This window comes from Curcuma longa, chromosome 6 (genome assembly GCF_044706935.1).
Source record: "Curcuma longa cultivar G26 ecotype Majalengka, Jawa Barat chromosome 6, ITB_CL_G26_1.1, whole genome shotgun sequence".
Classification (NCBI taxonomy): Eukaryota; Viridiplantae; Streptophyta; class Magnoliopsida; order Zingiberales; family Zingiberaceae; genus Curcuma; species Curcuma longa.
In genome coordinates, this window is record NC_133866.1 from 4,537,443 (window position 1) to 4,552,557 (window position 15,115).

The following is a 15,115-nucleotide window of genomic DNA, read 5'->3' on the forward strand; positions in this document are numbered from 1 at the left end:
GGAGAGCTCGAAAATTAAGCATCCTTCTTATCACAATTGGTGATGCTCCCTTGCCAAATTCTCCGGGGCAATGGTGTAATGGTAGGCCATCTGGGTTGTGACTCAGGGATGGTCGTTCGATCCCCAGTTATGATGTATTTGCAAGAATTCTCTTCCAATGGGAAACACAATCAAAGGATGTTGGGCATCTGCATTGACCACCGTATGCGCTTCCCAATTTACCCTGGTGGTCGGTGGGAAACTTCTGTGGGACCGAACTGGCCACCCCTAGGGATTGAGTCCATGAGACTGACTGGGATTTATCATTTTTTGAAAGGTGGTGTGCGCGCATGTTTATCGGTGGATGTCAGGAGTAACAATTCGTTTCTTAAGATATAACGAATTTTTCGTAGACTTTTTAAATTAGAAATGCATAAGATGTATAGAATACCCTTTATTTAGTAGTTGTGACTTTTAGACAGAATTTATCTGGATCGTTCAATCTGGAAGGTTATAATCAATTTTTGGATAAAATTTATCTGGGTCGTTCAATTTAGAGGGTTGTAATCCTTCAGATCGCCCTTTAATCTCATTCGTCAAATCTAGAGGATTGTAACCTTTTAGATCCCCTTTTATCATCAACCGTCAGATCTGGATTGAATGATCCTTTCGATCTGATGCTTCAAATCAAGTCTCATCACTAATGGTCAGATTGCGACTCTTTACGATCTAACGCTTCAGATCACGTCATATGTGATACATCATACGTGCGAAGTGCAAAGTGCACCAACAAAGCACCCATTAAGCGCATCTTTTATAGTATTAATTAACAATTAATATTATTCTTGATAATTAATTTCTCATTCATCTTTAATCAATTTTGAATAAATTAATAATCTAGATCTATTTATGTAAAATGTAGATCTTGATTTTGAAATCAATTTCAATTTTCATTGATGACACCTCGATTTTTTATAAAATTATATTGATACGATCCAATATCCAACGGCGCACGCACGGAACTGACCTACTGTACGACGATGTAGATACGACGAGTTTACCCGAGGTGCGGTCCTTATAGGGGTATAAAATAGTATCATATTTTGATTTAATATTTGCTACTAAATTAAATTATAAAGGGCGATTATGCATACAATTATTTTTAATTAGAATCGATTACAACACTTTTCCTCTACTTCACGGGTCAGGCGGTCAGCGGGTGAGGGACTGGTTCTGGGCTGCGGTTGTCTCGGACCGGGCAATTTCGGCCCAGGCCCAACTCTACAACCGGGCCAATGAAGGCCGGCTCATGTGGCGTTGATCAGGCTCGTCAATTTGCGTTGTGTTGGGCTGATCTCATGTAGCTTTAATATCCGTGCAGTAGTAATTAGGCAGCTTTAATGACGTTGTTAGAGATTAATTAAATTTATATATATAATTATGCACGAATGCAGATTTTATTATCCAAAGTAATAAATATAGTCATGAATGAGCTAAGCAAGTCCTGCTACGTGATATTCAAATTTATTTGATAAGTTAATCGGAGAAATACCGATTTAAAATTTTAATTCAATTATTTGAGAATTTTATTTTTTTCTGAAAAATTTAATTAATTCAATTTAATTTTACTTTTAAAATTTCTTATTAAATTAAATTAATTAAAATAAAAAAAATACTTAATAAATTCTTAAGTGAGTGAATTTATAATCCTCTAACTAATTAATAAATATTCTATAATACTTAAAAAATTTGGTTAATTCAATTTTTGATCGAATTAATTGATATTTTATGGATTCGATTTGTTCGATTTTTATTTAAAAATTTGATCGGTTCGATTAGTTCAAAAAAATTTGATTCAATTTAGTTTTAACAGAATACTCAGCCCTAGCCAACGTGTTCTAGGATGTGCGTTACCATTCTCCACGTCTTTAGGGAGAAATGGTCCAATGAATGAAGCATGTTTTTCGAGAGAAATGTTCTAATGAATGAAGCAATTATGTCGCTTCCTTATCTCTACACCCCTATATATTCAGCAGAATGTAGGGGCTCGGGCTCGAGCCAGAAGGGGATGATGAGGTGAGGTTGATATATACTAAATGACCTTGAGGGTAGATGAAGTTAATAATCAAGTTGAGTTGGAATGAAGTCGACGACTGATGCTGAGTTACATTGGAGATGAAGTCGTCGGCAACCAAGATCGAGTCAGAGATGAGGTTAGCAATTAAGGTTGAGTACAAAGAGGTTTGTTTATCTCTACATTGCCCCATATATTCAGCAGACCATGTAGGGTGTGAGCTCGAGCTAGAGGGGGGATGATGAGGTGAGGTTGGTGAAGTCAGTGACCAAGATCGAGTTAGAGATGAGGTTAGTAATCGATAATATCAAGTACGGAGGGGGTTTGCGCTTGAGGCCGAGTCGAGGAGAAGATCTGATTAACTTATTCCGAACGAACTTGATTCCTTAGAATAAGTGTATCGAGCATGCTCGACTTGACCCAAGTTCCTTTTGGCCGAGTTCAATTCTTTTTGAATCACATTTGACCCATTTTGATTTTGATTGACAGTTCAGCATGACTTTTGATCACATAGAAGATGTGAGATTGTAGGTTTCTGTCATATAATAAGAGAAAAATTGTCCATCTTTAGGGTTAATTAGTTTTATTTTATGTATATTTATATAGCATCCCTGATACCATAAATTAGGAAGAAAAAAAAAAGACAATTGTCATCCGACCGCAAATATTTCAACGAAAAGGAGTCTTAACTTGTACATTTAATCCTAAACTTAATTAATTAATTTAGCTTTAATTCATCCCACTTAGCTCCTTAATTGAATGCTTCCTAATATTTTTTTATGGCTCAATTTTTACTCATTTAATGCAATATAAAATAATATATTAAAGTCAAATGATCCACGTGAAAAGGGTCATAAATACAATATAAATGGAAAGTTTATTAATTATTTACATTTAATTAATTACTTAATTACTCTTCTCCTTCCATGAAAACAAATAATTATCTATGACTACAAAATGGCTAGCTCTTTCGATCCTATTTCAAGAAATCCGGTCATCTTGAGAATGGAGTTCCTAACTCGACGGAGATCGCGCCCCTTAAGCGTCCTCCCGTTCCCCACGCACACCGAGAACGCCATCTTATCGCCGACGGCCGCCCTTCGCGCCACAATGACATGTGGCGGAATGACACCGCCGCCGCCGCCATTGTCGTCGTCGTCGTCGACGTCGGCGTATTCATCAGCATGCTGCAGGCCGGAGGCTAATCCGGCGGCCCAAGAATGAGCACTACCGTGCGCCCGAGATGGAGTCTTGACTCCGAGGGTCGTCGTCGCCGGAGCTACTGCCGCCGTTTTTCTGCCGCCGTCGCCGCCGCAATTGTCGGGCCACAAGACCTCCGCCTCCTCCAACTCTTCCATGAATTAATTAGATTGGGGAAGAAGAAGCAGAGCTCTCTGGTGCTTAAATAGAATAATTGCATGGCCACGTGGCTTTAAATTAAGAGAAAAACAACAAATAAACAGATATAATATAATAATAAAAAAATAATATATCGAATGCTAATCCATTCCTTGCACGTACTCGCAACGTCTGATTGGATTTTCAATAGAATATATATATATATATTTATTTATTTATTACATGATGAAGAAAAAAGATATTATTTAAATCTTAAATATTTCAAAAAATACTCTATTTTTTATCATCATATCATACCTTAGGGAATAAGGTGACGAAGAGAAGAACTAGTCGGAAGGAGTCTTCTTTTCGCAAACTTGTCTTATTAAAATTTGTGACTATATTTTGAAATATATTAACGAAAAATCCTTTAAATATTGAAAAAACGTAAAATCTGTGGATGGAAGTTAGGTACACAGAGGAAGAACTTATTGTAATTATTCTTTTTCACTTACGTCAAAGATGACAAAACCGAAATCATGAAATATATAGAGTTTTGATGGGGCTTCCTTCTTTGACCATTGATGGATAAGCTTCTTCTTATCCACAAGAACATCTTCTTCTTATCCAAAAGAACACCCTGCCCAAAACTAGAACACCATGTTGCTTTTAGGGTTGAGTCATTTTCACCATTTTTTTTCAATTTTTTTATAATCTAAATATTCAAATTTTGTAGATAGTCATCCGAATAAATTTGAAAATACATAACTCTACGTCTAATAATTAACTTGTAAAACTTTTTTATTTTATTAAAAAAAATATCTTATAATTGAATTCGAATCATAAAAGTTTAAATATTGGAGCCGTTACGTGGAGAAGTAAAGGCTTGAAGCCGCGCGTTGCGTTGCGTTACGTTGCGCTGACACTGCATGCTATGCGTCACGACGTGGGCGAAGTCAGGAAGGACACGTGGACCTGACGCGGTTACGTACGTTGACAAAATCATGCACGCACGCATGCAGGCATCGTTGGCTGATCCAAAGTCAACGCCTAATGTTTTTGTCTTTTTGTTCAGAGAAGAATATGAACTCGTTTGCTTGTTTTAACAAGTGTTGGAGTATACAGCAAGCAAGTTCTGGACTCAGCTGGAGTTTGGTCAACAATAAAAACAAAACAAAACAAAAAATTACAATTGATTTGTACACTTCAAGTTTCAGAAAACTAAGTCAATGAAGTGTGCCATTAAGATTGCTATCATCCTCTATGTTAAAATTTGGTCATAAGATTCAGATAAAATTTACATAATAATTTGGTCATAAGATTCAGATAAAAAAATTAAAAAATATATTAAAAAAATAATTGTTTTTTGTTTAGAATAGTTTTGATATCTCAAAGTCTATATATACACTACTATAATATTTCATCTGATAATAAAATATTAGATGGAGTAAGTAGGTGCTTATTATAACAAAAGTCTATGTTCATATTTTCCATTGATGGCAATGTATATTTATACTTTATTTCATTTCAATTCTTAATCTGATGAAATGAGTAATAGTAGCTTCCTTGTCAAATATTTTACACAAAAAATATTATCAAATTGAAGATACATTATTAGAGATGAGCTGACTTTCCTTATTGTCATTCTATGTATGACTAGTTCACATTGGCCATCATATAAACTTTTAATACGTTTTCTTTCTTATTTTAGAATCGTATAAAATAAGATTTGTATCAAATCTTATATATTAAATTAATGATTTCTGTTCATATGTAAAACCAAAAATCATATTGTTTTACATGTGAATTGTATCGTGCTGTAAGTCATACAAATCGAGCATAGTATGACCCTATGCAAACACTACCTTCCACGCTCAAATAATGGATATACAACAATAATAACAATTAAGTATTTATTCCACTAAGTGAGGTATACTATATAGATTTTACTACGTCATCGACTCACTTTTGCTCAATCCCCTATTATATCTACATTTATATTTAAATGAATTTTATCCTGTGTTATCGTTCCTAAGCAAGTCTTCTTTAGTTTCTCTCTTTCTTGATTAATGCGTGTATTGTCTTGATTTCGTATTGCTTAACTAGAATATTCATGATATGGTGTTGCATGTAGCTCAATGGAGAATAGGGTTTATGTAGCTGGCCCTAGATAGTTGCTACAAGTATACCTTGATGATGATAGATAGATAGGAAAAAACAACAAGTAAATCTAAATAGTAAATCATTAAAAACAAAATTGGTGATGACAAGATGTTGCTACTAACCTCAATTTCTGTGGATCGATATTTGTATATAATATAGTGATACTTAAACTTTAATAAAAAGTGAAATCCGTCATTTTAGCGGTTCCTACACGGTCGACCCTATAACCATTTATGAAGAGGTAAATCGAAAACTACAGTTGGCCACTACGGAAGAGGGCATACAAGTCGACCCTGCACTAACAAACTCAGCCATGCCCAAAGAGCATATACTTGAACAATCTGTAGCAATGGAGCCGTCAGAAGTTAAACTGTAGATATAATTTAGAATGTTTCAGTTGCATAAATGATCATAATCAAATCAGATATACATAGCTTGAGAACAAGAGAAACCTACAAATCAAAAAAAGATTGAAAAACTTGACATTTCAACAAGAGACATCCTGTAGTCCTGTTTCACTATCAAAAATTATGCATCAGTTATGAATAATTGTTCTTGCGTCGATAAATGATAAATGACAACATAAATTCTAGCTATAACAATTGAATAACAAGATTAACCTCAGATAATATTGGTAAACAGTCAGAGCCGGAACAAATGGGTAGGATAGAAAACCCTAACATTTGGGGTTAAGATTGAACAAAAAAGTGAACACGCGCAAAATGTAGGGTTTTTTCCTCGTTCCTCGATACAAAGTCAATGGTGATAGCTCCACGAGATGATCGGTATCGCTCATATATAGCCACTCACACATTCACTATCCACCTACAGGAGGCGGCGCCACGATGCGCAGGAAGGAGTAACGGTGAAGAAGGGAAGGATAGGAACGAGACGGAGGTGCAATACAAGGAATGCGGAGGAGCAGAGGCTTACCGGCGAGACGTGGCGGTGGCGGTGGCGGTGGCGGTGGCGCGGAGGGAAAATTCGGAGGCGCAGACAGACGGCGCTGCGGCGGTGCTGCATAGCGCTAGCGCGCACGCGCCGCCCGCGTGCAATGGGAAATAGGAATGCGATCCTAGAAAATTTTATTTTTATAAAATATAAAGTATTTTAATAAAAAAGAGAAAAATAAAAAACCAAAACAGGATATCAAAATATTTTTTATTTGAAAAACATCTTTATTCTAATTATTAGAACTATTATAACATGTTAAAAATAAACAAATTCAATTTGATCAAAATTTTTACCAACTTAATATTTTTTAAAATTTTAAAACCATCTTTAAAATTATTATAGCAACTATTAAATGACCATTATAACTATTAATAGAATATTATAACAATTATAGCATCCACTAAATAATTATTATAATAATTTATTTATGATAATTTTAATCCTTTTTTAAGTGATGTTGGTCAAATTTAAATGATATTGACCAAATTAATTAATGAGTTTTGATATAAAATGTATATATAATATTTTTATTAAGTTAAATTAAAAAAATATTTCAGCTACTCTAGCCATAGTATAAACTTCAGAGATTACAATAGAGTGCTTGCTATTATAGTTTAGTTAGGACAAGGGCATATGATCACATTAGATATGTCAATTTGAAAAAATCATGATGAATATAGTATGAATGACCTACCTTCAGTCGATTCATATCTTCACTTGATGAATGCTAGCACATAGGAGATTACCTACCGGAGATAGATTGGACTATCTTGTATTGGATTTAATCTTTTAAGGTGAACTTAATTGTAATTTATATATACGGATACAAATCAAACTCATTTAAATGATCTAACTAATTAAGGTTTATCGGATTTCAGATTATCCGATATGAATTAAATATGTAGAACTCATTAGTCAGTTTTATTATTATCTATGTACTGATAACGGATCGAATTTTCATATATATAGGATTTAGTTCATGAGGATTTAGAATTAACTGACATCTTATCTTCATTTTCCATTGATGAAGATTTTACGGCGTTGTCATCGTTATTTCCTTGGAAGACCACCCTCTTACTTCTGCTTCATCTTTTTCCATAGAGATCAGGCAGTTGACGCTGCGGAACAAAAACAATGACTCTCCAATCAGGTTCCTTGTCGTTATTTATATATTTTAATATGTTAAATCATGTTTTGTTGAAATTTTATATTCTTGTTTTTGTATTTTTAATTATCCAAGTTCTTATTCGATTTATAGAACTTATGCGATTTAGAATTTACAAATTCTTTCACCTCGATGATAAAAGATACACCTTTTGTGTCTTGGAGGAGGAGTCATAGGAGCATGTGTTCTTCACATGTGATTCGATTAGGCGATTATGGAGGGGGATCGATTGATGGTTGCAAATGAGACAGGAGATGTCCACATATAGAAGGATGTTGAGAGTCTTTGGATTTCATCATTATGGGACCAACAACTTATTGAAGGCTCGACACCTCATCATATCGCCCATAATTTACTATGCATAATTGCAAGGAACTGTTCTATGTTACCCCCGGAGCTATGGTGTGATAGTAAAAAATGAGAAAGGTTTTTTAAGTAACGATATTTTAAATCTCACAGAGCATAGTACACTTAGGGAGTTTGTAAAATTTATGATATTGAATTGTTTATCAATATTTATCTGCGCTCCTGATTTATTCAAATGGTTGATGGAAAATTTACAATGGTCAAATTGATTACATTTAAGATTTATCCGATTGTAAAATTAAATATTTAAATTAAAAGAATAACCGTTCTATATTTGAGTGAGTGAGTGAATTTTGATGTAGAAGTGGTTTTTCTAAAAATACAAGTACATATGTGTAAGCTCACATATAATATTGAATAGATATGAGAGATTTGATATTTTGCGCGACCCACGTTACGCGATCTCGTGAGCGATATAGTCGATCCATCGCCGTTGCTGCCGCCCTCGCCGTGTCGTCTGACCACCGCTGGCCCGGGCATGATCGACACGTCGCTCGTTGGCACTTCGGCCGACATCGGATTCCGGTTGGATTGTGATCGGAATATGACGCAATTTGACTGGAACATGGCCGGCGAGCGGCGCGTCGATCGCGCCTGAGCCGGCGGCCGACGGTGGCCAGACGGCGCAGCGAGGGCGACGGTAGCGACAGGGGTCAAGGGTGGCATTCTCACATTTGGATGGTCAGATCTAGCGAGCGATCATATAATAGATGATGGATCGTGTGGCGCTCACGGGCACGTACGAGAGAATCGCGCAGAATATCAAAATACCTATTTTGTGATTAACATGGTAGCTGTACCGTTTCAATCATTATATATATTTATCCTTCGTGAAAAAAATAATATCATAATAAAAATATTTTTAATAAAAAAATATAATAAAGTATTCTTTTAACTTTTTCCTTGAAAGAAAAGTGTGCTTTTTATTTTAATTTTTACCAATAAACAAGACTAGTGCAAGTACGAGGGTAAATAAAATGAATGATATCCTCGTTCTACCTTCTTCCTGTCTAGTTCATTCTCTGCGTCAAATGAAGAAACTTCCTTCCTTTCCTTCAGAATCGAACAGCCTTAAAGGCCTCTGACTGCCAAACATTATGCAGCTGTACCACACGCCATTTCCTATCTAGCTCACTGAAGCATGGCCCAGCGACGCATACAGCAAGCAAACAACTCCTTCCCCTCCATGCCCAGCTCCAACTCCAGAGCAGAGCAGAGGAGAACAGAGGAGAGCAGAGCAGTGAGTCTGTGAGTTGCTGTACTGCGTTTACTGCTCCGTCAACAGATCCATGTGTGTGCTTCTTTCTCCAGCCAGACAGGGAGATGAGAGAATTGAATGCTCACGCACTCGCTCTGACAGAGTTGGAATGAGTGGCTTCGTTTACGTGGCTCATCAGTTGCTTCTTCCTGCATTCATGAGGGTTAGTTGGGTAGTCGGCCGGCATGCTCGCCTTCATCAAGAGCTGCTAAATTTAGGTGCGATCGAGCTGCATGGGGTGGCACCTGGCACAAGTAGTCGCCCTCACCTGCCCTCTGCTCGAGTACTCGTCAATGGCGGATTTGGGGTGGCGTTGCTGTTCACACGCGCCGTCATTCAATTCTTGTAGGGTCTCCGCCCAACTTACGCCCAATCTACAATGTCGCTAGGGCTAGGGTTAGGGCTAGGGCTCTCGACCCGTAAGGGTAGTAAAGATCTTTGCGCAAGATCATATGTTTTTCGACTGGGTTTTGCATGCATAATTGTGAGATGCTATCAAATTGAGTATACTAATCGACTAGTTAGCTATGGATCAAAAGAGATCTATTTGCCTCCGGAACATAGATGAGTTGATTGCGATAGAGTAGACTTGCAGAAGAGGATAAAGATTTGAATCTTGATGAAGCTGAGCAATACCCTCATCCGTTGTGACTAACTGCAGTTTTTCAATTTACCTCTTCACAGATGATTATGAGACTGACCGTGTAAGATCGTTGGGTGACGAATTTCACCTTTTTACATAAGAAAGAGGATCTACTTGTCTCCGTCGTAATCAACTGTAATTTTTTGATTTACCTTCTCACAGATGGTCGTGGGGCCACTGGGATGGTGGATTTCATCTTTTTACAGAAGAAAGAGGATGGACGGATTTCATCTTTTTGTAGAAGAAAGAGGATCTACTTGTCTATACTGTAGTTTTTCGATTTACCTCTTTACAAATAATTATGAGAGTGATTGTGTGGGACCGCTAGGGTGACAGATTATACTTTATGTAGACGAAAGAGAATCTACTTGCCTAATTTAGGCGGTTATCATGGGGATTTCTGATAAAAAAATTATTATAGTAAATAAGAATTGAATTCTGATAAAAAAAATTTGTGTGGTCATACCCTCCGACAAGGGGATTTCTAATTTACTTCTCTATAAATAATCAACCTATGATATTTTGTAAAAGAGGATCCACTTGGTTCCTCTAATAAATTGAAAGGAAAAATTAGATGAAATCCAACCCACCCTTATTTATTACACTAATTTTTTATTTTTATTGAGATACAAATAAAAATATTCTTTTTTTATTGAAATCATCGAAAGAGTATTATTTTTCATTTATTATAATATTTTACTTTTTACAATTACTTTTATTTTTATATTATTGTAAGAGTTATAATTTATATTTTTTAAATAGAAATACTTAAACTCTAATCAACATAAATATATTATATTATAACCATTTTAGTTCATAATTATTATAATATAAATATTTCATTTTGATTGACACTAATAATATTGTGTTATAGAACTAACATTGATGTTGTAGCAAAGGTAGAATTCGTCATCCTAGCGGTGTCGATTCTATGACTATCCGTGAAAAGGTAAATCGGAAAGCTACAGTTAATCATTACAGAAGAGGACATTGCTTCAGCTTTATCGAAATTCAACGTAACCTTTGTCCACTATGATAAATTTATCTCACAATAACCAATTCAATCATATCTCGGATGTTATTGAGCCAAAATAGATCAATATCATGATGCTACAATGATATATATAAGTGTAGAAGTTAGGACATCTAATCAAGAGCATACAATTATTAAGAGAATCTATGGGAAATCTCGCCATTGAATTGTTGGAAAAAGAAGAGAGAGAGAGAGTAAATTGGAAGAACACTAGTATTACTACTTGTCTTCCACATGAGGGAGAGGGAGGCCCTCCACGTTAACCTCGCTCGCCCATTTAATGCACCGGAGTCCTCGCTCGCCAACTCTTCTGCTCATCTCCTCATCAGTCCTTAGCTTCTTCCCCTTATTTAACCACCTCCACTTCACTTCCTTCCCACCTTGTCAAGTTCTCGCACACCCACCGTTCGATTAAATGCTGTCGCGCGCGGTCATGGGCGGCGCCGCTGGGCTCGCGGCGGTGGCGACGCTGCTGCTGCTTTTGGGGTGGTCGCCGGGGACGACGGCGGACCCGCAAGTGCCGTGCTACTTCATCTTCGGCGACTCGCTGGTGGACAACGGGAACAACAACAACATGGCATCGCTGGCGGTGGCCAACTACCCGCCTTACGGCATCGACTTCGACGGCGGACCCAACGGACGCTTCACCAACGGCTTGACCACCGTCGACGTCATCGGTATTCTTTCACTTGCTCGACTATTTTGCTCAAAAGTACTTGAAATTTAGAAAAATTCGCCGGACTTTACCTAGTTTAAAATATTTAAATTTAGGGGGGTAAATCAAAAGTACAATGTGGTCAATATTGTATCTCAACCCCTAGAATTGATATTCTGCACGTCTCTCGCGTGCGTGATTGCCAACCGATCCACCGTCGATCACACGTAATTTTGACCGTCCAAAAGTGAGAATGCACAGTGCTTGTGTTGCCCGACCCTGCCACTGTCCCGCCACGCCGTCCAGCCACCTTTACCGTCGGACCGGCCCCGATCGACGCGCCACTCATAATTCCGGCTGGATTGTATAATCCGGTGCAATTTAGTCGTATTAATTCAATTCCGACCGGAGTGACCGTCGTCGCAGGACCGGCGTGCGACGACGATCCTTTCCGACCGGTCTCCTGCCGTGATTTAGCGGGAATCCTACTATGATTTGGTCGAGAACGCCGCATGCCACTGTCGACGTGTTTTTGCCAAATTGTCGGATTCCGATCACAATCCGGTTGGAAAATTGCGCCGGCGAGTGGCGCATACGTCGTCCGACGGTCGGGGTAATCGACGACCGTAGGGTAGCTTGGATGACAACTTGGATATCACAAAAGTTGCGCAGCGAGGTCACCAGAATAGCCCTGGAGACCCCCATTAGATTGGACTATAGGTCATATGCATTAAGGTTCTCAATATTTCATTAATTTGTAAATCATAGTAATAAAAAAATATTTCAAATTAGAGAGGGTAAAATGAAAATAGAGTAAAATACCAGGGCTTACTTCAAAAAATTTATAACGGAAAACTTCGTCTGGAGCAGCTCAGCTTCTTGGATTCGACGACTTCATCCCGCCCTACATAAGCACGCGCGGCCAAGCACTGCTCTCCGGCGCCAACTTCGCTTCCGCCGCCGCCGGAATCCGAGAAGAAACCGGCCGGCAACTGGTATATACATGCCTGTGCCAAAACCATTGCATTAATCAGCAACCCAAACCAACCTTGATAATTCGCAGGGCGGTAGAATTCCGTTCAACGGGCAGCTGCAGAACTACCAGTCGGCGGTGGAAGAGATGGTGAGCCTTCTGGGCGACCAGGACTCCGCCGCCAACTACCTGAGCAAGTGCATCTTCTCCGTCGGCATGGGCAGCAACGACTACCTCAACAACTACTTCATGCCGGCGTTCTACTCCACTGGCCAACAGTACTCCCCCGAGCAATTCGCCGACGACCTCATCCAGCGGTACTCCGAGCAGCTAAGGGTCAGTACGTAAGAAGTTCCCTCCCCATGCGAGATCGTCGACGATGTCTCACATGCTTTCTCTCGTGTCCGATTCCAGACTCTGTACAACTACGGAGCCAGGAAGGTCGTGCTGATCGGCGTCGGCCAGGTGGGCTGCTCCCCCAACGAGCTCGCGCAGCACAGCCCCGACGGCGTCACCTGCGTCGAGGAGATCAACAGCGCCATCCGAATATTCAATGCCAAGCTCATCCGCCTCGTCGACCAGATCAACACCCTCGACGGTGCCCACTTCGTCTACATCGACGGCTACGGCATCTTTGAAGACATCATCAACAACGCCGGCTCCTACGGTACTCATCATCGTCCTCCGCCACCGATTCTCAATCTGACCTTCGACAATTGCCTTGCGATTCTCAAACTAGCTGCGCGCGGCGGTTTCTGCAGGTCTGAGCGTGACGAACAGGGGATGCTGCGGCGTGGGGAGGAACAACGGGCAGATCACGTGCCTTCCCTACCAGGCGCCATGCGCGAACAGGGACGAGTACTTGTTCTTCGACGCGTTCCACCCGACGTCAGCTGCGAACGTCATCATCGGACGGAGATCTTACAGAGCAGAGTCGCCGTCGGACGCCTACCCGATGGACATCAGTAGCCTTGCCCAAGTATGAGTATCAGCGGAACAGAGGAACTCTGTTTCTTCGCTTTATTTTCCCCCCTCTTTTTAAGAAGACAAAGTGTGGAGTCGAAGAGATAGTAATATATTAATATTGGTCACAAGGTTGTTTTAAAATTGAATAAAATATATATAGCTGTCTTTCAATAATAATAATATATTATTATTCATTTACATTTTTTACTTAAATCTTGAATTAATTGGATCGCGTTGCAGCTTAAGCTGTAAACAAGTAAGTCAAATTAAATTTTGTTGTATTCAAACTTATTTGATAAGGTAATTAAGCTAAACCTAAAATCAAATAAACTTTTGAAATGGTTGCTCAAGCTTGACTTTATTTCTTTTCATGAGCTTAAGCTTAGTTCAAACTTGGCTTGAGTTTGGTCCGTTTAGATGTTATCGACGTTTCAATTAAGCTTATTTGATTGTTTATATTTTAAGCTTATTTAATTAGTTATTAAGTTTGATAATATAAATTTATTTATTTATTTTAATTTTTTTATTTAATATGTTGATAAGAGTTTGATTGATGAATATATTTCACAAATATTATTCACGAATATTAACAAATTGAATACATATGTGTTCAAACTTATTTATTTAGACTAACGAATATAATTGTTTAAGCTTACTTATTTAATTGATATTGTGTATATTAAACAAATATAAATAAGCTCTTACTAAATTGGACATCAAGCTTATTTATGAATGTTTGATTCATTTACAATCCTAGTTCTAGTAGTTGTGGTTTCGTAATTGTTAACTGCTATATATGTTGTAGCAACTACAATGCATATTTACCTGTTCAAAAATCATTCACGGTATAGTAATTTCAGTTTCGTAGTTGCTACAATGTGGATTCAATCTTATTCACCTATTATTCACGTTATAATAACAATGATTTTGCAACCATTTACAATGTGAATTTGACCTTTTTACTTAACATTTATATTATAGCAGCTATTATTTCGTAGTTGTTATAATGCATTCGACTTGTTCATGATTTAAGAGAGAGATTAGATCAGAGATAATAATGAAAATAATACTAAAAAGCAGTTGAGTAATTATATATGGATTAATGATGGGATGAGATTGCGAAATCGAAAAAAATGCCCTCTATCATAGTGGTCAACTATAACTTTTCGATTTATCTCTTCATAGATAGTCATAAAATCGACTGTGTAGGATTGTTGGGATGATGAATTTTACTTTTATTGCTACAATGATGGGATGGGATGCCCTTTTGAACAAAAATCAAAGGGGACTTTCTTTAATGATTTAGAAAAAAAATATTCTTTTATTTTTTTCCCAAATTAAAATTTTTTTATTCCAACACTACTAATCTACTATAACAATTGTGATAAAAAAAACTTAAACAGTCCTAATTTGAAAAAAAAAACTGATTGAAATTATTTCAATTTTATTGAATTCACTTCAATATTATTATGTCAGTTTATTCAAATCTTGATCAAAATTATTATTATTGGCTAAATTATTCTACCATTTGAAAGAAAACTTCTATAT

General features: G+C 37.6%; 2 protein-coding genes across 2 annotated transcripts; one reads left to right on the top strand and one right to left on the bottom strand.

Annotated features, from left to right (window-relative positions):
• Window positions 1-3,003: 3,003 nt before the first annotated feature.
• LOC141830468 (uncharacterized) lies at window positions 3,004-3,411 on the bottom strand. The gene has a single exon (XM_074717900.1). The coding sequence runs from the start codon at window positions 3,409-3,411 to the stop codon at window positions 3,004-3,006; it is 408 nt and encodes a 135-aa protein (XP_074574001.1).
• Window positions 3,412-11,372: 7,961 nt separating this feature from the next.
• LOC141830883 (GDSL esterase/lipase At5g45670-like) lies at window positions 11,373-13,694 on the top strand. Its single transcript, XM_074718331.1, has 5 exons — window positions 11,373-11,650; window positions 12,499-12,623; window positions 12,692-12,937; window positions 13,016-13,268; window positions 13,363-13,694. Exons 1-5 carry the CDS (start codon window positions 11,389-11,391, stop codon window positions 13,584-13,586), a joined length of 1,110 nt encoding a protein of 369 aa, XP_074574432.1. The 5' UTR covers window positions 11,373-11,388; the 3' UTR covers window positions 13,587-13,694.
• The last annotated feature ends 1,421 nt before the right edge of the window (window positions 13,695-15,115 follow it).

Excerpts from the sequence above, each read along its gene's own strand:
- LOC141830468 (XM_074717900.1), bottom strand. The coding sequence starts at position 3,411 with ATGGAAGAGTTGGAGGAGGCGGAGGTCTTGTGGCCCGACAATTGCGGC.
- LOC141830883 (XM_074718331.1), top strand. The coding sequence starts at position 11,389 with ATGCTGTCGCGCGCGGTCATGGGCGGCGCCGCTGGGCTCGCGGCGGTG. Across the intron at positions 11,651-12,498 it reads GACCACCGTCGACGTCATCG|CTCAGCTTCTTGGATTCGAC; the intron begins GTATTCTTTCAC and ends CGTCTGGAGCAG. Across the intron at positions 13,269-13,362 it reads CAACAACGCCGGCTCCTACG|GTCTGAGCGTGACGAACAGG; the intron begins GTACTCATCATC and ends CGGTTTCTGCAG.